Source organism: Balaenoptera musculus, chromosome 3 (genome assembly GCF_009873245.2).
Source record: "Balaenoptera musculus isolate JJ_BM4_2016_0621 chromosome 3, mBalMus1.pri.v3, whole genome shotgun sequence".
NCBI lineage: Eukaryota > Metazoa > Chordata > Mammalia > Artiodactyla > Balaenopteridae > Balaenoptera > Balaenoptera musculus.
The window spans coordinates 168,027,794-168,049,450 of NC_045787.1; the positions used below are offsets into that span (position 1 = coordinate 168,027,794).

General features: G+C 54.1%; 2 protein-coding genes across 5 annotated transcripts; one reads left to right on the forward strand and one right to left on the reverse strand.

The window, feature by feature from the left end:
- The first annotated feature begins 580 nt into the window (after positions 1-580).
- Positions 581-10,883, forward strand: STAP2 (signal transducing adaptor family member 2). Of its 3 annotated transcripts, none has more exons than XM_036849126.1 (13): positions 581-809; positions 4,680-4,751; positions 4,891-5,013; positions 6,557-6,613; positions 7,112-7,212; positions 7,695-7,829; positions 8,182-8,251; positions 8,344-8,446; positions 8,572-8,664; positions 9,652-9,807; positions 9,894-9,986; positions 10,063-10,143; positions 10,398-10,883. In XM_036849126.1, exons 1-13 carry the CDS (start codon positions 708-710, stop codon positions 10,538-10,540), a joined length of 1,329 nt encoding a protein of 442 aa, XP_036705021.1. In that variant the 5' UTR covers positions 581-707; the 3' UTR covers positions 10,541-10,883. The 3 variants fall into 3 exon arrangements, with proteins under 3 accessions (XP_036705021.1, XP_036705022.1, XP_036705023.1); XM_036849127.1 differs by having other exon boundaries at positions 10,306-10,526; XM_036849128.1 differs by lacking the exons at positions 4,680-4,751; positions 4,891-5,013.
- On the reverse strand, positions 10,880-21,633 carry FSD1 (fibronectin type III and SPRY domain containing 1). Of its 2 annotated transcripts, none has more exons than XM_036849124.1 (13): positions 21,486-21,633; positions 20,383-20,478; positions 20,087-20,218; positions 19,221-19,322; positions 18,504-18,526; positions 18,212-18,333; positions 17,477-17,686; positions 14,135-14,233; positions 13,159-13,318; positions 12,725-12,804; positions 11,475-11,726; positions 11,283-11,371; positions 10,880-11,183 (listed from the first exon to the last, which is right to left on the reverse strand). In XM_036849124.1, exons 1-13 carry the CDS (start codon positions 21,498-21,500, stop codon positions 11,073-11,075), a joined length of 1,491 nt encoding a protein of 496 aa, XP_036705019.1. In that variant the 5' UTR covers positions 21,501-21,633; the 3' UTR covers positions 10,880-11,072. The 2 variants fall into 2 exon arrangements, with proteins under 2 accessions (XP_036705019.1, XP_036705020.1); XM_036849125.1 differs by having other exon boundaries at positions 11,076-11,183; positions 11,566-11,726; positions 21,486-21,593.
- Positions 21,634-21,657: the final 24 nt, after the last annotated feature.

Here is a 21,657-nt window from a genome sequence, read left to right on the forward strand (position 1 = left end):
GAACTAAAAATACAATGGTGTTTATAATTACTAAGAAAGAAAGAAAGAAAGAAAGAGAGAGGGAGGGAGGGAGGGAGGGAGGGAGAGAGAGAGAGGGAGAGAGAGAGAGAGAGAGAGAGAGAAAGAAAGAGAGAAAAAGAGAGAGAAGGAGGGAGGGAGGAAGGAAGGAAGAGAAGGACCATGTCTGTGGGTTGGAAGACTCAACCCAGTACATAAAAGATGTCAAGTCTACCTCAACTGATATACAGGTTTAGTGCTATTCCTGTCAAAATCCCTGCAAGATTTTTGGTAGATACAAACAAGATTGTCCTAACGTCCAGGCAGCCTAACGGGCTTCCTGGACATTGTAGCACTCTCTGGTCTCATCCCCTCACCACTCTGGCACCAGACTCCATTCTCTCCCTTCCAGGCCTTTGCTTAGGCAGGTCCCCCTCCTGATGACCCCGCACTGACAGCTCCCAGCAGCTCTCTCCTCTGTTCCCTTACTCCAGCCAGGCCTCCCTGACCTCTTGTGGGCACCAGAGAGGAGGGGATTTCCCTAGGATCTCGGGACCTGCCCAGGCCCAGCCCCCATCCAGCCCTGGCAGGGGAGGGAGCTCGGGAGCTGACAGAAGAGAGGAAATTCCCCTGGAACCTGTTTCTCTGCTTCCTGGCTCAGCTGGGGCACCCACTGGAGGGAGAGGCCAGGCCAAGGACCTGGGCCCGCCATGGCCTTGGCCCTGACGCCACCCCGGGTTCCCAAGCCCAAGAGCAGCCTGCCCTCACACTACCACGAGAGCTTCCTGGAGAAGAAGGGACCCCGAGACCGGGTAAGACGCTCCCAGCTGGCGCTGCTGGGCAGCCTAGGCAGGTGCAGCACCTCTCTGAGCCTAGACCTCCGCAGCCGGCCAAGGAGAATGCGGTGGGTGCTGGGTGGGGCAGGGCACGGACTGGGGGCTGGGCAAGCTTACGTCCCTCTGTCTGTCTGTCTCTGTCTCTCTCTGTGTCTCTGATTCTGATCTGAGCTCTTTCTCTTTCTCTGTGTCTGTTCCATCTCTCTCTGTCTTGGTCTCTTTGTGTCTCTCTCGGATACAAACAGGATCAGCGAATTTACTCCAGGAAATGGGGAGCCTTCTGATTCCCACACCTCCCCCCACCCCCCCGCCCCGCCGCCCTGAGCTAACTCTGTGAACTTCAGACCCAGGGGTCAAAGTCAGTACAGATTGCAAGGAGGGGCAATGAGAATTAATGGGGGCTACGTCCCACAGGACCAGATACTGGCCAGGGGCCCAATGCGTGTGTGTGTATGTGTCTGTGTGTGTGTGTGTCTGTGTGTGTGTGTTTGTGTGTCCTTCTCAGAATAAAGCCCAGCCTGGTTCCCACTAAGGCCCATCCCGCATACTCATCTCCTACCAGGACGCAAACCAACCAGGCTTTTCTCTGCCTTTGCCCTGGCAGTTTCCTCCTCCTGTCCTTCCGCCTCCATGCATCCAAATCCTCCCCAGCCTAGAAAGCATCCAGAGGCAGGAGATCTCAGGGGTTAAGAAAGAGCGCGAGGGCCTCAGAGGATGAGACCCAAGTTCACATCCCTGCTCCGCGCGGTCCTGACTCCCAAGCCGTGTACAAGTGACTCTGCATCGTTGTGCCTCGGTTTTCTCTATTATAAAATGGAGAGAAAAAAAAAAAAGGACTCCCTTGGTCGTCCGATGGTCAAGACCCCACACTTCCGCTGTAGGGGGTGCAGGTTCTATCCCTGGTCGGGGAAATAGGATCCCACAGGCTACACCGTGAGGCCAAAAGCATAAAATTAAAATTAAAACTAAAAAAATAAAATGGGTTGAAAAGGCCATAGGCATGGTTACAGAAGAGGGATATCTTTTTTTTTTTTTTTTTTTTTTAATTAATTTTGGCTGCGTTGGGTCTTCGCTGCTGCTCGCGGGCTTTCTCTAGTTGCAGCGAGCGGGGCTACTCTTCCTTGTGGTGCTCGGGCTTCTCATTGTGGTGGCTTCTCTTGTTGCGGAGCAGGGGCTCTATGCGCAGCGGGCTTCAGTAGTTGTGGCACGTGGGCTCAGTAGTTGTGGCTTCTGGGCTAAGAGTGCAGGCTCAGTAGTTGTGGCACACGCGCTTAGTTGCTCCATGGCATGTGGGATCTTCCCGGACCAGGGCTCGAACCCGTGTTCCCTGCATTGGCAGGCAGATTCTTAACCACTGCACCACCAGGGAAGTCCCGAGGGATAACTCTTAGCATGCCAAGGATCTGACTCAGCGCTTTGCATGTATTAATTCACCCAATTCTCACAACAGTCTCTGAGGCAGGTACCTTTTTTTTTTTTTTTTTGGCCATGCCAAGAGGCATGTGGGATCTTAGTTCCTGGACCAGGGATCGAATCTGTGCCCGCTGCAGTGGAAGCCCGGAGTCTTAACCACTAGACTGCCAGGGAAGTCCCAGGCAGGCACCATTATTATTGCCATTTTATAGGTGGGGAAACTGAGGCACAGATAGCTTAAATAATGTGCAATGGATGGCACATAGCTGGTGCATGACAAAGTAGGTCTGACCATGTGAGTTTAATCACTGCTGTATTCCCAGTGCCTGGCACATAGTAGGTCTTCAGTAAATGTTAAATGTATGTATGTAGTATGTACCTATGGATGGACAGATGGGTGAATGGGTGGAGGGACACATAGGTGAATGGATGGATACACAGAGCTATACTTTGGAGACACTGCAGGTTTGGTTCCAGACCACCACAGTAAAGCAAATATATATTATTTATTTATGTATGTATTTATTTATTATGTATGTATTTGCGTATTTATGTATGTATGTATTTATTTATTTTGGCTGCTGCCAGGTCTTAGTTGCAGCATGCGGGATCCTCAGCTGTGGCAGGCGGGCTTCTCAGTTGCAGCATGCAAACTGTTAGTTGTGGCATGCAGGATCTAGTTCCCCAACCAGGGATTGAACCCAGGCCCCCTGCAATGGGAGCACCGAGTCCCACCACTAGACCACCAGGGAAGTCCCACAATAAAGCGAATATTGCAATCAAGTGAGTCATATGAATTTTTTGGCTTCCCAGTGCCTATAAAATTTATGTTTACACTCGACTGTACTCTATTAAGTGTGAAATAGCATTCTATCTTAAAAAAAACAATGTACGTACCTTAATTTAAAAATAACACTGTTGGAAAAATGGCGCCGAAAGACTTCTTCAAAGCAGGGTAGCCACAAATCTTCAATTTGTAAAAAAAAACAAAAACAGAATATCTGTGAAGTGCAATAAAATGAGGCATGCTTGTAGACAGGTGGATGGATGGGTGAGTACATAAGTGGATAAAAAGGATGAATGGGGACTTCCCTGGTGGTCCAGTGGCTGGGAGTCTGCCTTCCTGTGCGGGGGACGCTGGTTCGATCCCTGGTCGGGGAACTAGGATCCCACATGCCGCGGGGCAGCTGGGCCCGCGCGCCACAACTAGAGAGAAGCACACACGCCACAACGAAAGATCCCGCATGCCACAACTAGGACCCGATGCAAACAAAAATAAATAAATAAAAGTTTGTGGGGAAAAAAAAAGGATGAATGGATGGATGTGTGGCTGGATGAATGGATGGGTAGGCAGATGGATGAATTGATAGGTGGATTGATGGATGGATGATCACTGTCAATATAAGAGCTATCCTCATTATCATGGACTAATTAAAGTACCTCCTCTTTCAGGAAGTCTTCCCAGATTTCCCAGTTGGAGGGCTTCTCTCCTCCTCTGTGATCTCTTGGTCCAGGATCTATCCCTCCCTGAGGGTGCTAGTTTCTCTTCTTTGGAGGATTTAAGTATCTATGCTTTCTCTATCTTTCTAAAACATCATTATTTTATTTTATTTGGCTGCACCATGCAGCTTGCGGGATCTTAGCCCCCACCCCCACCCTTCACCCCCAGGGATGGAACCTGTGCCCCCTGCAGTGAAAGCACAGAGTCCTAACCACTGGACCGCCAGGGAATTCCCAGAACATCATCTATTTAGAAAAGGAAGCCATGCCCCATTTATTATTTTCCCTGCAACAGAACTGAGCGCAGAGTAGGTGCTCAGGGAATATTTGGTGAAAAAGATTCTAGAATCTTATAATCTGATCTGTATCAGCCCCTTCGGCCTCCAGAGAGCTAGGGCATTTGGAATTCAGAATCCTGAGGGGGAAATCCTGAATCTGCAGACCTTCTAGTGTCCAGAGCCTTGTGAAATTCTGACTGTAGACTGAGCACCTAGCCCAGTGCCTGGCACCTAGGAGATGTTAATATTTACAGGGTGGATAAGGGGACAGGGGGTTATATGTATGTATGGGTGGATGGGAGGGTGGAAGGATGGGAGGGTGGAACAGATGGATGAGTGGGTGGATGGATGGAAAACCATAAAGTGAATTAGCACAAATTACTCCTAAAGCTCCTACCCCTGTAGGTTCCCTTTGGTCCTTTCTCAGAGAGTAACAGATCCCCAGAAGATGGGCCATGGATGAGGAGGGCCTCCCCAAGAAGGCAACACTTGTTCAAAGACCCAAAGCAGGTGATGAAGGAAACTATGTAAAGATCTGGGAGAAGAGTGTTCAGGCAGAGAGAAGAGCCAGTGCAAACGTCCTGAGGTAGACTATGATGGAGGTACCCAGCCTCGCCACCTCACCTCCTTCTCTTTCTCCAACTCTGGTCCACAGGATTACAAGAAGTTCTGGGCAGGCCTCCAGGGCCTGACTCTCTATTTCTACAATAGCTATCGGGACTCCCAGGTAAGGATGGAAATGAAAGCTCAAGAATTGGCCCACCTTGACCCCAGGGACCAAGCAGAGGACGTGGATGGTATGTCTAAGACAGGGGGCCTGAGGGGCCACAGGCCTGGTGCTCAGACCCTGTCTACTGTGCCCCCAGTATATGGAGAAGCTAGACCTAGGCGTGTTTGTGAAGCTCACAGATGAAGCTCCCTGGGGGAGCTCCCATGACCCTGGCACCCACTTTTGCTTGGTCCTGCGGAACCAGGAGATCAAGTTCAAGGTAGGTCTCTTAAGGTGGGGACGGTAGGAGACCCTTCCTTCTTGTCGCACCCACCATTAACACATACTAGCATGGAGTCACACAAAGTTTACCACTGGGTTGGTGACACTGGGCAAGTCACTTAACCTCTCTGGGCCTCAGTTTCCTCAACTGAAAAGTGGGATAATATATGTAAAGTGCCCAGAACAAGATCTGATCCACAAGGACCATCACAGCCATCATCCAATCTTTCAGCTAACATTATTGAGCACTTACTGTGTACCAGACACTCTTCTAGTGTCACGGCAGTGACTAAGACAATTAAAAATCCCTGCGCTTAGAACATTCTCTAACACCATACCCAAAAATAAACTCAAAATAGATTAAAGACCTAAATTTAAGACCGGATACTGTAAAACTCCTAGAGGAAAACATAGGCAGAACACTCTTTAACATAAATCGCAGCAATATCTTTTTGGATCCACCTCCTAGAGTAATGGAAATAAAAACAAAAATAAACAAATGGGACCTAATTAAACTTAAAAGATTTTGCACAGCAAAGGAAGCCATAAACAAAATGAAAAGACAACCTACAGAATAAGAGAAAATATTTGCAAACGATGTGGCTGACAAGGGATTAATCTCCAAAATATACAAACAGCTCATACAGCTCAATATCAAAAAAAAAAAACAACAACCCAATCAAAAAATGGCAGAAGATCTAAACAGACATTCCTCCAAAGAAGACATACAGATGGCCAAGAGGCACATGATAAGATGCTCAACATCGCTAATTATTAGAGAAAAGGAAATCAAAACTACAGTGAGGTACCCACCTCACACCAGAAAGAATGGCCATCAACAAAAAGTCTACAAATAATAAATGCTGGGGAGGGTGTGGAGAAAAGGGAACCCTCCTACACTGTTGGTGGGAATGTAAATTGGTGCAGTCACTATGGAGAACAGTATGGAGGTTCCTTAAACAACTAAAAATAGAGCTACCATATGATCCTGCAATCCCACTCCTGGGCATATATCGGGAGAAAACAATAATCTGAAAAGATATATGTACCCCAATGTTCACTGCAGCACTATTTACAATAGCCAAGACATGGAAGCAGCATAAATGTCCATCGACAGATGAATGTATAAAGAAGACGTGATATATATATATATAAAGCCCCTGTGGCTGGAGCAGAGTGAAAGAGGGGGAGAGAGGGAGGGAATGAGGGTTGTGGGGGGGACAGAGGCAGGTTGTACAGGGCCTGTGGGTGACAAGGAGGACCTGGGCTTCTACCCTGAGGGAGGTAGGAGTCAAGGGAGGGTTTCAAGCATAGGAGATACATGATCTGACTTTTTAAATGTTGATGTAATAACATTAAAGAATAACAGTACCCCACATTACTAAGAACTTATATTCAGACATCATTCTAAATTAACCTGTTCAAGCTCATTTAGTCTTCAAAACAGCCCTTGGACACAGGGACTCTTATTCCTCACTCCCATTTCACAGATGACTAGACCGAGGCTCATCGACACAAAATCTTTTTCTTTCCCTCCCTAGGTAGAGAGCCTGGAGTCTCGGGAGATGTGGAAAGGCTTCATCCTGACGGTGGTGGAAGTAAGAGTGGTCGTCCTCGGCCCCTCTCTCCCCCATTCCCCACTAGGCCTGCTCAGAAATCCTCTTTTTAATTTCCAACCTTCATTCCCCAAACAAACCTCTCGAGTATAGCAAACTGGTCACAAACTGGCGGCCTATGAGCCAGATGTAGCCCATAAACGTCTTTTGTTTTGCCAACAAAGTGCTATAAATTTAAAAGTCAGCTGCTATCACTTAAAAACCAGGAGTGTTAGTAAACATTCCTGATTTCCAGGTTACTCATTTGTTCCCAGTCTGCCCCCTGCAGGCCGCTGAGTTTGAGACCCTACATGCTAGCATTTGCTCTGTCCTCATCACCGAAGTCCTCTCTATGCCCTCTTTGCCCCTGAGGTGTCAGGTGGCTCTGGAGCCCCCATACCTGGGTTCCCATCCTGGCTGTATCCGCACTCTGGCCTTAGTTTGCCCCTCTGTGACATAGTCACAGCCTCCCATTCCCTGACGCCCCAATGTCCCCCTCAGCTCCGTGTCCCGTCCAACCTGACCCTGCTGCCCGGACACCTGTACATGATGGCCGAGGCCCTGGCCAAAGAAGAGGCACGACGTGCGCTCGAGATGCCCTCGTAAGTGCCCGAGGGTCTCCAGGATGGTGGCGGGCTGGACAGCATGAAGCCGGAGAGGGCAATGAGTGGGGTTTCCAGGCGTTGGGTCTTGAGCATAAGACTGCATCCGGGCAGGGGCGGGGATTAGGTCTCACAGCTGGGAGCCCTACTGGGTGTTTGGGGCGGGTCTAGCTGCCTGGGGGCGGGCTTGGATCTCCATGGGCGGGCCTAGGTGACTGGGGGCGGGACAAGTTTTCCAGGAGAGGGTATAGGTGCCTGGGAGGCGGGTATGGGTCTCTGAGTGTTGGCCTGTGTGCCCGCAGGATAGCCTGAGCCTCCGGAGGCAGAGCCTGGGCCTGGGGTCGGGCAAGGCAGGGTCTCCAGGAACCAGGTCATGGACGGGAGGTTTAGGCTGGGTGCCCAGGGGCGGGGTTACGTGGGGAGGGCGTGGCTGTGTCTCTGGGGGCGGGGCCTGTCCTGCTGAGTGACGCGGCCCGCCCTAGGTGCTTCCTGAAAGTGAGCCGGCTGGAGGCTCAGCTGCTCCTGGAGCGCCACCCCGAGTGCGGGAACCTGCTGCTCCGGCCCAGCGGGGACGGCGCGGGCGGAGTGTCGGTCAGCACGCTCCAGACGCTCAACGGGTGCGCATGCGTGGCCCCGGCGCCGGGGTGGGAGGGGCGTCGGGTGCAGGGGTGTGGTCAGACATAGGGGCGGGGCCAGGCAGAATGTTGAGCCGGGGGCGGGGCCTCCCAGGATGGAATCCATACAGGACGGTCCTCCTGGGGGGCAGTGCCAGGACCAGGCGCAGGGTTTTTCTAGGAGGTGGAGTCTTTCGAGGGCCTGGTCCCCTGCAGAGACCCACGCCAGGATGTGGCGTGGTCAGTGTGCAGGGGAGCAAGTCGGGGTTAGGCCCTCCATGGTGGCGGGGCCCGGACGAGGGTCAGGCCATTTTTTGTCCTCACCCAGGCCACTCACTCGCCCCTGCCCTTGCAGGACGCCGGTGGTCCGGCACTACAAAGTGAAGCGCGAGGGCCCCAAGTACGTGATCGACGTGGAGGAGCCGGTGAGAGCTGGGCCCGGGTCCCGGGAATTGCAATGGCTTGGGTCTGCTCCTCTTCCCCGCCAGCCCTGATAACATCCCCTATCTGACCCCAGTTCTCCTGCACCTCGCTCGACGCAGTGGTCAACTATTTCGTGTCGCACTCCAATAAGAAGCTGATGCCCTTCCTGCTGGACGATGACTACGAGAAAGTGATAGGTTGGTACAGCCTCAGGGAACTCGGGGGGCCCAGTCCACGCCTCTCCCGCCCCCTCCCCGACCCGGACACCCTTGGGTCAGCCCCCAGCCGCCGTGCCTCCTCCAGGCTGCCCTCTCTGTTCCAGGCTACGTGGAGGCGGATAAAGAGAATGGCGAGAGTGTGTGGGTGACGGCCTCGGCAACCTCGGCCCCCTCGGCCCCCTCGGCCCCCGGCCCAGGTGATGCCCTGTCCCCGCGGTCGCCACTGGGGCAGAGTGGGGAAAGACCTAGGAACCTCATGGCGTCACCTGTGCCCAATCTTCTACCCAGAGTTGCAGGGACCGAGAAATTACCCAGACCTTGCTCTCTAGGGGCTTCCAGGTTATGGAGGGGGCGGGCATGGCTGGGCACAGACACTCCCAGCCCTGAGGAGTCGAACCTGGGGCTGGGGGCGGGGGGTGGTGGGGAAGGCACGGCACCTAGAGCTGGGAGAAGAGGAGGCAGGGCAGAGTAGAGGGGAGTCTTCCTGGAGGAGGGGGTGTTTGCTGAAGGTCTCAAAGGATTTCAGTAGGTAGAGATGGGAAATCAGGGTGGGAGGTAGTCCCGATTACAAAGCAAGAAGAGACTGGAAAGATCTGTGGAGTGAGCAGTATAGTTCTCCCTGGGCTGGGCAGATGCTTCGGACCCCACGTGCATGATGGGCCCAAGTATACATACATACATACATGCCACACTCATGAACACAAACCTGTATGTGTCCACCTGCATAATCAGAAGGTCCTATGTAGATAGTGGCTCCACACATGCATGAATACGGGTGTCACACAGTTCCAGTCCCATGTAGCACACGTATACATACCTCACGTCACAATCACGCACGTACACACAAATGCAGACATACCCACTCGAGAGCACAAATTCAGACTTTTACACATACATGCGTGCACACACTAATAGAGACAAGCACCCAAGCACATACCTTAGCATCCACGCGATGTCATGCACACACGTGTGTATAAACCCTTTGCATATATTCAACTCCTGCAAATTCACCCAGTGTCCATGTATATGCTACACAGGGACACACACACAGACTCATAAACGGGCACATGCACAGACACACATGCACAGGGACACATGCATGCAACCAGGTATGCACATACATCCTCACCCTGAGGTGTCTCTGCACCACGTGGGCCCTGACAGTGACCACAGTTTCCCACCAGGTCCTGCACCCCCTAGGGGTGGCCCTAAGCAGCTGCCTCCCTCGTCCATCGCGCCCGTGTCCAGCCAGGACAAGCTGCCCCCACTACTGAACCAGGATGAGAACTATGTGATCCCCACTGGAGATGCCCCAGCTGCCAACTACGTGAACCAGGACGGTGGGTGGCGGCCGGGGTGGGTGAGAGTTGGGGATGAGAAGCAGGCTAACAACTGGATGTGACATGCCACACCTCTGTCCACGCAGTGCCTTCCCCTAGTCGACCAGTTGTCCCGAAGCCCAGGAAGTTGGCCATGTTTCAGGCAAAGCCTCCAAAGCCACCCACTGTGCCCAAGTCAGGTAGGGGTCCCTCTTCCCAGCCCCTTCCCCATCCAGCCAAGAGCCAGCCTCAGCCTTCATCTGCCTTCCCCACCAGAGCCCAAAAAAGGCCTCAACAGTGGCCTGGCCAGGAAGCTGGCAGTCAGCTCAGCGCAGGCTTTCTCCTCCCCGACCACAGGTAAGGGGTCAATGCAGGGTGGGCTTCACAAGCGGGGGACCCGTGTAGTCACACATGGGTGACCTCCACGCTTGGTTTAATGCTCTGCTGTGTCCATCTTGAAATTCCTCATGTCCACTGAACACATTTTTCATTTTATGCTGGGCCCCGAAAATTCTGCAGCAGTCCTGGGTGGATATAAGAGAGAACAGCCTGGACTGGGGAATCCCTGGTGCCGCTGAAGCCTCAGGGACCACCCCCCTCCCCACTCCCAGGGTTGGCAGATGTGACAGCAGAGCTGAAAGGGAAACTGCAGAGGAGACTGGCGCTGGAGCACGCAGCCGAGTGCACAGGGGACCAGCAGGCCAATCTCCAAGTGTGGCACATCAGTCAGGCAGATCCCTCCTCCCAGAATTAAAGCTCAAGTGACCCCAGGACCTGCGTGTTTGGCTTGGCTGGGTGGGGCAGTGCGGGGTCCCTCAGATGACTGCCCACAGTGGTCCTCAGCTCAGCAAAACCTGCCTCCTGACCCTCAAGAAAAGCCTTTTTTGGGGGCTGTGCCTCACAGCTCATGGGATCTGAGTTCCCCGACCAGGGATCGAACCCGGGCCTCAGCAGTGACAGCTCCGAGTCCTGACCACTGGACTGCCAGGGAATTCCCAAGAAAAGCCCACTTTACAGCCAAGAAAGCTGAGGTCCAGAGAGGGCCAGACACACCCAGTGCCACCCAGCCCCGAAAATTAAAGCAGCAGCACCGCCTGGCCAGTGTTTGACCTTTATTAGGAGGTGAGGTGGGGAGGAGGGCCCGCCCCCATGCCCGCTCCCCATTGGTGACCCCCATCAGGAGTTAAGGCTCCAAGCAGCAAGTGAGAGGAGGGTGCCCAGCCGAAACTGCCGAGGCCTGGAGGCGTCCCCCCGAAATCAGCCCGGCTGAGGGGCCGTCCCGAGGCCTAGGTGAGGCTGGTATTGGAGCTGCTGGTAGCACTGCCCCGCTTCTGCAGGCAGCGCACAGAGCTGGGGACCTGTAGGCCTGCCGTCACGTGGAAGCTGCCACACCACACCTGGGGGACGGCGTCGGGGGGGACACAGAGAGGCTCCGTAGTGAAGCCAGCCCTCACGCCACCCCCGCTCTTACCCCTGGGCCGCGGAGGAGGCCTCACCGTGAAAGCCGGCAGCAGTGGCTGTGTGAACTTGGCCTTGAAGGTGTGCAGCAGCTGTTTGGTGCGGGCGTTGTAGAAGGACAGGAGGCCTGGGGTGGAGGGCAAGAGGGACAGGGGGACCGGTAAGAGGGGTTTGGGCAGAGAGACGGCGGACAGGGGTGGCCGGAGAGGTCAGCGGGGGCTCGGGGTCACCTTGGTGGAAGTCGCAGTGCACGCCCAGGCAGTCGGGCACGGGGGTGTCCAGCACCTTGGCCTTGTTGGCGTGCTTGGCAGTGAAGCTGACCTGCAGCCAGTTGTTGACGTACAGGCACCAGGACGCGGCTGTCTTGCCCAGCTGCTCGAAGCGGCCCAGGCTGCGGTAGGCCACCCCCAAGCCAAAAGCCTTGCTGTCCGGCTCGTAGCGCACCTCCCAGTAATGCTCCCCGCCGTCAATCAGCGTGTCCCCTGTGGGGCGGAGCGGGCAGGGGGTACTGGGTAGAATCGGGTCCCGGGTGCCCTTTCACAAAGGGGCAACCAGAGCCCAGCTATCCCCTCCAGAGACTGCTCGGTCCTCAGCTGTTCCTTCCAGATACTCCAGGCGTCCCTCGATATTCGTTAAGTGTGGATCTTCTCCAAGCCTCACCTAGATTTCAGCTACTCCCTGAGTCCACATCCTCCCCAGACCCCGGATCCAGATTCTTGCCACCTCAGCTACTCCCCGATCCAGCTACTCCTGAGCTGCAGCTTCTCCGCACAACACTCCTGCCCCACCAGATGGTAGCTTTTCTCCTCACTCATTCCCAGAAACCAGCTACTCCCTAAATTTGTCCCCTCCCCGCCGCCACCTGCCACAAAGTACAGACCACACTGGCTTCCTCATTTACCCCGGCTTCTTTTTCAAGCTTTTTTTCTGGACAGTGGTGATCCCCCTGAACTCCAGGTCCTCCTTGGACTCCAGCTTCTCCTTCACAGGATCCAATCAGTCCTGTGGTGCTAACCGCTCCTCTCATCCTAGCCATTCTCTCCACTTCTCAGACTCAGCGACTCTCTCTGGCTCCTCCACTCACCCTAAGCCACTTCCCCGAGCCCCTGTCTTGCTTCAGCTCCTCCACAAACCTGGCTGCTCCACAGGCAACTGTCCTTTCCAGCTACTCCCTGAGTCTCAGCTACTCCACAGACCCCAGGAAATCCCCTCTCAACCTCCTACCCAGCCACTCCCCAGTCCAAAGCATCCATAAGCTCTGATTCCCCCCAATAATCCCTCAGCCCCAAATCTTCCCATTCCTCCAGTGTCACAATAACACATTATTGGGACCATTCCCACAGAAGCTTTGTTGATAGCTGCTTCAGTTTCCCCAGCCAAAGGAATTCTCTCCCACCACTCCCCATCAGGGCCCTGCCCAGAGTTCTCCTCTCTCCTCCCATCTTCCCTCCTCCCTCCTCCCATCTTCCCTCCTCCTTACCCAGCACCGTGTAGGACTCAGCTGTGAAGCGATCCCGTCCCCCACGACCCGAGGGCATCCTCTTGGGAGATGGAGTACCTCTGTGGGCGACAGGGAAGGGGAAGTCTCAATTCAGAACTCACCTCTCCCATCGGAGGGCTTCCCTGGTCCACCCCAGCCACCAGGAACTTTTCATCATTCCTTGACTGTCTAAGGTTCTTTTCATACACAGGGCCTCTCGTGTCAGAACACACCAGTGCCCTTCCTCATCTGGAAAACTCCTATTCAACCGTCAAAACCCATTTCAAAGTCTCCTCTCCCTTCATTAACTCTTTGGGTCCCCCCAGCTCCACATCCCTCCCTCCACCCCAGCCTTGAGCACACTGGGCTTTGTGTGTCCATGTCCAGCTTGATCTCCTCCACCAGAGACTCAGGGAGGGGAGAGGGCAGGCTACCTGGCTGGGGAGTTGACGGGAGACGCCGTCCGCCCCTTGCCATCTTTCTCGCGAGCTTTGATATCCTGCACCTTCCCGCCCATGGCGTCCCACTCCACGGAGAGATCATCCACCCGCAGGTTCTGGTGGGATGTGGATGCATCCAGGTGGAACATGAACGCTGGGGCCGGGCAGACGTGGGAGTCACAGAGATGGGGAAACCCGGAGGCACAGAGAGAGACAGACAGTGACCAAGACAGACCATGACAGGGACAGAGAACAGAAAAACACAAAGAAACAGAGACTAAGACAGAGAGAGAGCAAAAGAGACCAACGGACAAAGGTTCAGAGACAGACAGATACAGAGACAACAGGCAGAAAGACACCAAGAGACAAGATGGGGAAGAGTGGAGAGGGCAGAACATATAGCCAGAGGAGTGAAGACCAAGGGCTTGTTGCCTAAAGGTATCCCAGGTCTGAAGCCATTTTCAAACCACTGTGCTGCCCTGTGCTTCCACTGGGGATTAATCCCAGGAAAGGGGCTGGGCTACAGTATGACAGAGTTAAGCAAGATTGCAAAAGGACTTCCTATCAGGACATTCAAAGGTGTCACTGTGGGAGGCTAACAAATCTGTCTTCAGTACTGATATCCCATTCCCAATTCTATAGCGCGCTTAGCCATTTTTTGGAAGAGAGAGAGAGAGAGAGAGAGAGAGAGAGAGAGAGAGAGTGTGTGTGTGTGTGTGTGTGTGTGTGTCTAAAAACCAACCATCCAGGTATAATGGGATCAACTGCAAATGCAAAGAACAATACCAAGTTTATACCAGACACTCAGGCTAAGGAAGCTACTGTGGACCGAGCACTGAGCTTCCTGGCAACCATGGCAAAAAGGGTCATAGAATCCTGCTTAGAAGATTCTCCTCAGACACCAGTCCCTGGGGCCCTGGGAGTAAGGGGTTATGGTGTCTCAGCCAGGGCAGGGGTGGGAGCCAGTCACCTGGTGTCTCCAGGGTCACTGGCTCAGAGAACTCGCCTGAAACTGCCTTATTACAGGCCTTCACACGGAAATTCATGTATTTCATGTCAAACTTGAGACCTACGAGACAACAGAGGAATCAACATTGTGTACACTTTGAGCAATAGATTAGAGGCCCCTGTGTCCCACAGTAATCCCACCACCCTTCATTCTAAGGAGTATCTTATAAATGACATCCCTGAGAAACCATCCTTGCCCTCATTCACCTGTAGGGTATCACTTGGCTCTGCCCACAACCCAGACTGGCCAATCAGGATGCTTTATGGCTCAGTCACACCAATTGGTCCAGGGATAGGCACATGACCCAAACTAGCCAATCAGAATCTGCCCAGGGACTCTGGTATTATAACGAGCAGATTCTGTCTGTCGTCTGGGCTGGCCAGCTAGGAGGAAGCTCCTTTTGAGAAAATTTGCCAGCACGTCGGCAAGCCTCCTTGAGAATGCAGCCCCTAGAGCCAACGAGTGTCGGGAACAGAGATGAGCGAGTCATTTGCTGGAACCCCTGGATCTAGCCATGCCTGGTTCCTTAAAGACTTTCCATACTACTAGGATATATCCTACCCTCCATTTCTATCATTTTAAAAAAATATTATTAATTTCTTCTAATCTTACAAAATAAAAGCAACCATCAAGCTGTCTTCTCCCTCAAGCAAAACCTCTTTGGAGAGCTGTCCACACCCCCCCTCTCGGCTGCCTCACTCCCTCTCCTTCCTTTGGCCTGGTTAATCCTCATCTTTCAGGATCTCCTGGCTGACCACTCCTTCCTTCATGGAACATTCTCTTTCCTTGGCAGCCATGGCATTGCCCTCTCCTGGCTGCCCCCTCTGATTGCTCCCCCTTGGTCTTCTTTGCAGGCTCCTCCATACCCTCAAATGTATGGGTGCCTCAGTCTGGAACCCCTGCTCACCTCACTCTGCTGACTGTCCCCTTCTCACCCTTCAGACACCATCTCTCCACCCACAGCACTCACAGCCCAACCTTTAGCTCAGACCACACGTCCAGCTGCCTCCTGGGCATTCCTCACAGGGTGCCCATTCTCTGGGCATCCCAAACAACACTTAGTACCCCCTGCTCTGAAATCTCCCATAGATCCCCTTGCCCTCAGGGTAAAGCCCCCATTCCTCCTCTCCCCTCTCCCTACAGTTGTTCCCTCTGCAAACTTAACTAGTTCCAGGCACAAAGCCTCAGTGTTCTGGCCTCTGAGCCCTTGATCAGGCTGTTCTTCTGCCTGGAAGTCTGTTCTCCCCGCCCCCGCTTCTCTTTTGGGCCTCAGCCTGGCTGTTAACCTCCTCCAGGTGCCCACCCAGATTGCCTCACCCTTCCTTGAAGCCCCTTTTCTGAGAGTAAGGTGGTTTGCTCAGCAGGGCCATCTACTGCCCCAGAGCTAAGACTACCACCCAGGAGGCTTGGTTTCAGAATCACGAACCCATCTGACTTTTGACAGTGCGTGCCTCAGTTTCCTACTCTGCAACCCAACAATCATATCCCCAACACTGAGCAGGGTTCACATGAGGATGAGATGGGTCAAGGAATGTAAGTTATAAACACTTAACCAAAACCTTCCTGTCTTCCAAACAATCAACGAGACAGTAGGTGGACTGCAAATAACCACATAGGTTATTTACATAGGTGAGCGAATTCATCATTATCTTGAATATCGCAGGTCTTTTGAGGGATTCAAGTTCCTGCCCTGAGGAATTCCTTCACTATGGATTTCGGAAAAGGCCAGAGAGGTAAAGAGGATGCATCCAGAAGCCTGTGATAGAGAAGATCCACACCTTGATGGTGGTGGTGATTACACAAATTTACACGTGGGATAAAATTGCATATGGGATTACACAGGCACACACGAATGAGTGCGTGTAAAACTGGTGAAAAGTGAATCAACACTGCAGAATGTACCCGTGTCAGCTTTCTGGTTCTGGTATTGAATTCTAGTTATGTAAGCTGCCACTACTAGAGAAAGCTGGGTATAGCCACACAAGGGACTATCATTCAGCCTTAACAAAGGAAGGACATTCTGACACAGGGTACCACGTGGATGAACCTTGAGGACATGATGCTCAGTGACATAAGCCAGACATACTGTGTGATTCCACCTATATTAGGTACTTAGAGTAGTAACAGTCATGAGGACTGGAAGTAGAATGGTGGGTGCCAGGGGCTACGGGGAGGGGAATGGGAGTTAGTGTCTAATGGGGACAGGGGGGACTTCCCTGGTGGTCCAGTGGTTAGGACTCTGAGCTTTCACTGCCGAGGGTGTGGGTTCGATCCCTGGTCGGGGAACTAGGATCCTGCAAGCCGTGTGGTGTGGCCAAAAAGTTAAAACAAACAAACAAACAAACAAAGCTAATGGGGACAGAGTTTCAGTCTTGCAAGATGAAAAGTTCTGGAGATGGATGGTGGGGAGGATGGTAGCACAACATCATGAACGCAATGAATAGCTGATCTGTACACTTAAGAATGGTTAAGATGGTGAATTTTATGTTACGTGTATTTTACCACAATAAAAAAAGACTGGGGGAAAAAAATGGGATGTGTTTATTTTGATTCCCGTGCAAAGGATAAGCCAAGAGTTTCTCAGGCCCTCTTGCAGGTTGCTGGCTTTTCTTTCCTGCAATTAGCATGCTCCTTATTAACCATGCATGCTGATTACAGATAAGGAGCAAGCTGATTACAGCCCAAGAGCCCTGGTGATAGTTATCTTGTCAGCAAGACTCTCCCCGCCCCTGAGGGTTTCCCTTGGCTCAGGACGGCTTCTTAACTCATTAGGGACCCCTAATTTTATCTTCCTTCAGACCCTCCCCTACCAGCTGGATGGATTCCCCCAGGCTTTCTGCTGTCTTATAACTGCCAAGGAAATCCCCCAATCCTGGGAGGGTAGCCCCCCAAACACCAGTCCACAAGAGGAGGGATTTTCACCCACTTTGCTCCCCCACTACTGCCAGGATGGTGCTTGGTACCCTGCAGGCATTCAGTCAAAATGAATGAATGAATGAATGAACGAATGCTGGATCATAGAGATAAGACAGGGATGGAGGAGGCCCTCTCTCCCCATACCTCACTCAGTTCCTTCATCTGTAAAATGGTCATAATAAGCATGCCCATTACACGTGGGTAAAATGCGTAGCGCATAGTAAGCCCTCAACACTCGGTACAGTGGCTGTCACCAGTATCGTCATCCATTATTGTTATTTCTGCTACTCCCCATCAGTCCAGCCCGGCTGCTCTCACACCCCACGCGCCTTGAGGATCGTCCATGAGCCCCAGGCTGACTGATGGGGAAGGGTGAGCTGCCCTTACCGGTCAGGGTGTATTCTGTCTGCTGGATGCCCTCGATGACCATCCAGGGCTGGTCCTCCTTGAGGCGGGGCGGGCCCTCAAAGTTGGTCCGCCGATACTCCAGCACGTAGTGGTCAATCTTGTTGTCCTCGTCCGGCATGTGCCACACCAAGGTTACACAGTTGTCGGCCACCAGGGACTCGGCCAGGTCGATCACAGGGGCGCTAGGCACTGCCCAGGACAGAGCAGAGATGGGTGTCAGGGTGCTGCGCCTGCAGGGGCGGGCCTTGCTGTAACCCCGCCCACATAATAGACCTTCTTGGGTGCGGGGCGTCCTCCAGATCCCAGGATTAGGGGCGGGGCCCCTCTGGGTTGTGGGGCCTGGGGGTGAAACCTCCTCAAAGAGGGGAGGGTAGGGAAGAGCTTTCTCAGGGTTTAACCAACAAATGGCTGGGCCTTCTCTGGATTCCACCATTTAGAGGTAGAACATTTCCAGAACACTACCAATTGGGGGTGTGGCCTCCATGGGACTCCACCCCTGGTGGGTGGGGCTTCTTCAGGGCTCTGCCACAGGGTGGGGCTTCCTCATGGCTCCACCCACTGGGGGTGGGAATTCTCAAGGCTCCACCCCAGGGCGGGGCCTTCTGGGGTTTCCACAAAAGGCTGTCAGCCCTACTCTAGGCCTTGTCTCAGGGCCCCCCAGACTCCCGGGCCATTTCCCTGCAATCTTGGCCCTCCAGCAAGTTCCCCTCTCACCAGGCAGGAACGTGAGTGCCTGTAGCATCCTCCGCTCCTGTGCAAAGTCCACCATGAGATGACTCATGTTGTCGCTGACCTTGGCTTTCAATGACAGCCGGAAGGCGGGGGCCATTGTCACACTGCAGGGAAGGAGGTGGACGCCTAGGCCTGGTCCTCCGAGGTTTGTGTAGGGGACCCCCTCCCCCTTGTTCCTGTCCAGTGCTCTGGGCCAAGGGACCCTCACCTGGGCATTCCCACCTTCACAACAGGGGTGGGGCAATGGGGTGGGAGCCAGGTCCCAGCATCTTACCCATCTTTGATTTGCTTGGCAGCCTAGAAAAAAGGACAGAATAAAATCCAAAGAAGTGTGTTGACTGAGTCAGAAAGCCAGTAAACAGATAGGAAGACTGAGGCCCAGCCAGGCATCTATGTGGCAAAGTGCCCCAACACTGGGGCAGAAAACCTTGGCTGTGCCCCGAAGGGATAGGGGGCGAAGACAGGCTCCCACCCCCACCTCCCGCCCAGTACCCAGTACATACAGTTGGCTGATTTAGCAAATAAAAATTTTATAGGATGCCCAGTTAAGTCTGCGTTTCAGATAAACAGGAAATGATTTTCTAGTGTAAGTAGGTCCCATCCAATATTTCAGACACACTTATACTAAATGTCGCACGTGACATACGACTAAAAAATTATTCGTTGTTAAATCTGAATTTCAGATAAAGAATGGACAGGTATTTTTGTGTAAACATGTCCCATGCAACACTTGGGAAATATTTATACTAAACATTTGCATGAGATATACTAAAAAATTTATTTGTTCTTAAATTTGAATTTCAGATCAACCACGAAGAATTGTTTTTTTTAGCGTATGTCCCACGTGATCTTTGGGATGTACTTAGACTAAATATTGCATGGGCCATACTTATACTAAAAAATTACTCGTAGTTGATCTGAAAGGCAAATGTATCTGGGGGTCCTGTATTTTATCTGGCAGCCCTACCAATCTGGCTTCCGAGGCACCCACCTGAGGAAAGTCCTCGCGGTCTGTGGCCTGCAGGGTCTGGTTAGCCGTCTCCAGAAGCTCCTCAGAGCTCTCCAGAGCTCGCGTGCAGGCAGCCAGCTGGTTCTGCAGGTGCCACGGCACCGAGAGGAGAGACACCTTACTCCACTGCCTCAAGCCCTCCCGGGGCTCCCCACCACCTTCGGGATCCAGGGTACCATGCCCTTCTCCAACTGCAGGTGGGAGAGGGAGGCTGGCCCTCTGCGGGCAGGGCATCAGAACCACCTGGGGATCCCTTCTTTAGAAACGCACATGCCCAGGCCACACCTAAGCCCAAGGCTCCACATCCCCCAGGGATGGGAATCTGGGGTGTTAGGAGGTTGCCCAGGAGGTTCTGGTGCAGCTCCAGCGACCTCAGCTTGGAATCTGGGACCCCAGGAGAGTCACAGGGGGTGTTTGGCAAGGGGTGATGCCCTCAGATCTGGGGCACCAGTGGGAAGGGCTGAGAAATTGGAAGCGCTGGGTGAGGACCGGTGGGGAGGAATAGCCAGATGTACGGGTGGGGCTGCAGCAGTGGAGAGGAGGGGTGGATGGGAGAGGGGATTAAGAAGGAGAGCAGGTGGGTGGGGCATTAATAGGTCATGGCCAGGGAGGAGGCTGGGAAGAGCCCAGGAAAAAGAGGAGGTGTGGCCGACACCACTAGAGGGTCTGGCTCTGGACACCGGGGACACTTGGGGACATCTCTGGGAAGGGGCACGGGAGGAGGAGCAGGTTTGGAGGAAGACGCTAAGGCCAGCTGGGCTGGGTGTGGGAGGGGTGAGATGGGGGATGGCGTCTGGGCGGGGGTCCGGGAGAGCCCCCCCCCCCCGGCCCGCCCACCACACACACACCTGCAGCTCGTAGGTGCGGCTGGCACGGTCCTGCTTTATCTTCATGAGCATGCCCTCCTTCAGCTCCTCCAGGAGGGAGAAGAGCGACTGGAACTCGGCTTCCAGGTCCTCCTGCACCTTGGCCGAGTTCGCCTTGGAGAGACATTGTGGGGTCAGAGCGGCCAGGATTGTCAAAGCCGGTGGTCAGATGGGGAAACAGGCCTGGCCGTGGCAGCCAGGCCCACGAGTCCCATGGACACCAGCAGGTTAGCTCGTATGGCTGCCCTTCCCTCCCTCCTGGGGGGTGACTTCCTCACCTCCACGTTCAACAGCATCTGCTTGACGGAGTAAATGAAACTCTGAATCTCTTCGTTTTTCACAGCCAGTGTCGTGATGATCTTCCGCAGAGCCTCCTGCCCCCAGGGAAGTGTGCGCACAGGTAAGCCCCTCAGCCTGGCCGGGCTCCCCGACTTGAGGAATGCTCCCCACTCTGTCCTCCAGGCATCCAGGGAGGGGATGCGGGGGCCACTGTGCCAATGAGCTTGGGCATCCACCAAGAGCAGGCCCTGGGCGGAGCTCTGGCCCTACATCCCTCAGGGAGCGGGCAGGCATTAGGCACCCTGCGTGTGCCCATTTCACAGGGGAGGAAACTGAGGCTCTGAGAGAGCTTCTCAGGAAGGGACAGACCCTGGGCCCCAGTTAGGTCTGCCTGAGCACAAAGCCTTCAACCAGGTACCTATATCCTGAGGGCAGGGCATGATCCAGGGTGAGGGGCTAGCTTGGGGAAAGAAGCCCCAGAGGAAAAGGAGGCCTGCAGAACATGGGCTCATCTGGGGAAGGGGATCCGCTGGGAAAAGGGATTAGCAAGGAGAAAGGAGGTACCAGAGGAAGGGTTAGAGAGGCCAGGTAAGTGGAGAAAGGCAAGGAGGCCTGGAGGAGGGGATGCGGGAGGGAAGGAGGCCGCGTGGGAGGATGTTGCTGGGGCCTGTATCCCTAACCCAGGCCTCCGACGGGTGCTTTTCCTGGGGGCGCGGGATTGGTGGGGTCACCAGTGCTGAGCTGGCGGGGCGTCCTCCGAGGCGGGGCGGGGCGGGGGCCGGGACACCTGGTCCGCAATCCGGGTGGAAGGCGTGGGGGATGGAGTCAAGGCTGGGTCCGGGGTACTGGGAGGGCGTGGGGGACATGGAGGGGATGTGCCTGAACCCAGGCCAAGATGATGTGGGGTTGTGGCGAGGGTAGGGGGGCTGAGTCTAGAATGGGGGCTAGATCCGGGCGCGGTTGCGGTGGGGGTGGGGCTTCGTCCGCAGAGCAGCTGGGGCGGGGGGGCGGGGAGGGAGCTGCGGCATCACCTGGTCCCCTCCTCTTGTCTACCCCCGCCGCGGGCCCCGCCCCGCCCCGCCCCGCCCCGCCCCGGTCTTACCCTCTGGTCCTCCATGGCCGCAGCCTAGGTTGTCCCCGGCCAGGCCCGCGGGTCTCACTCGCTCTTCTAGTCCCCAAGCTGCCTTTGCCGCTGCCGGTAGCCAATGGCCCGCCGAGCCCTCGCCGCCGCCGCCGCGCCCCCAGTCAGCGCTCCATCACTGGCCGCAGGACGC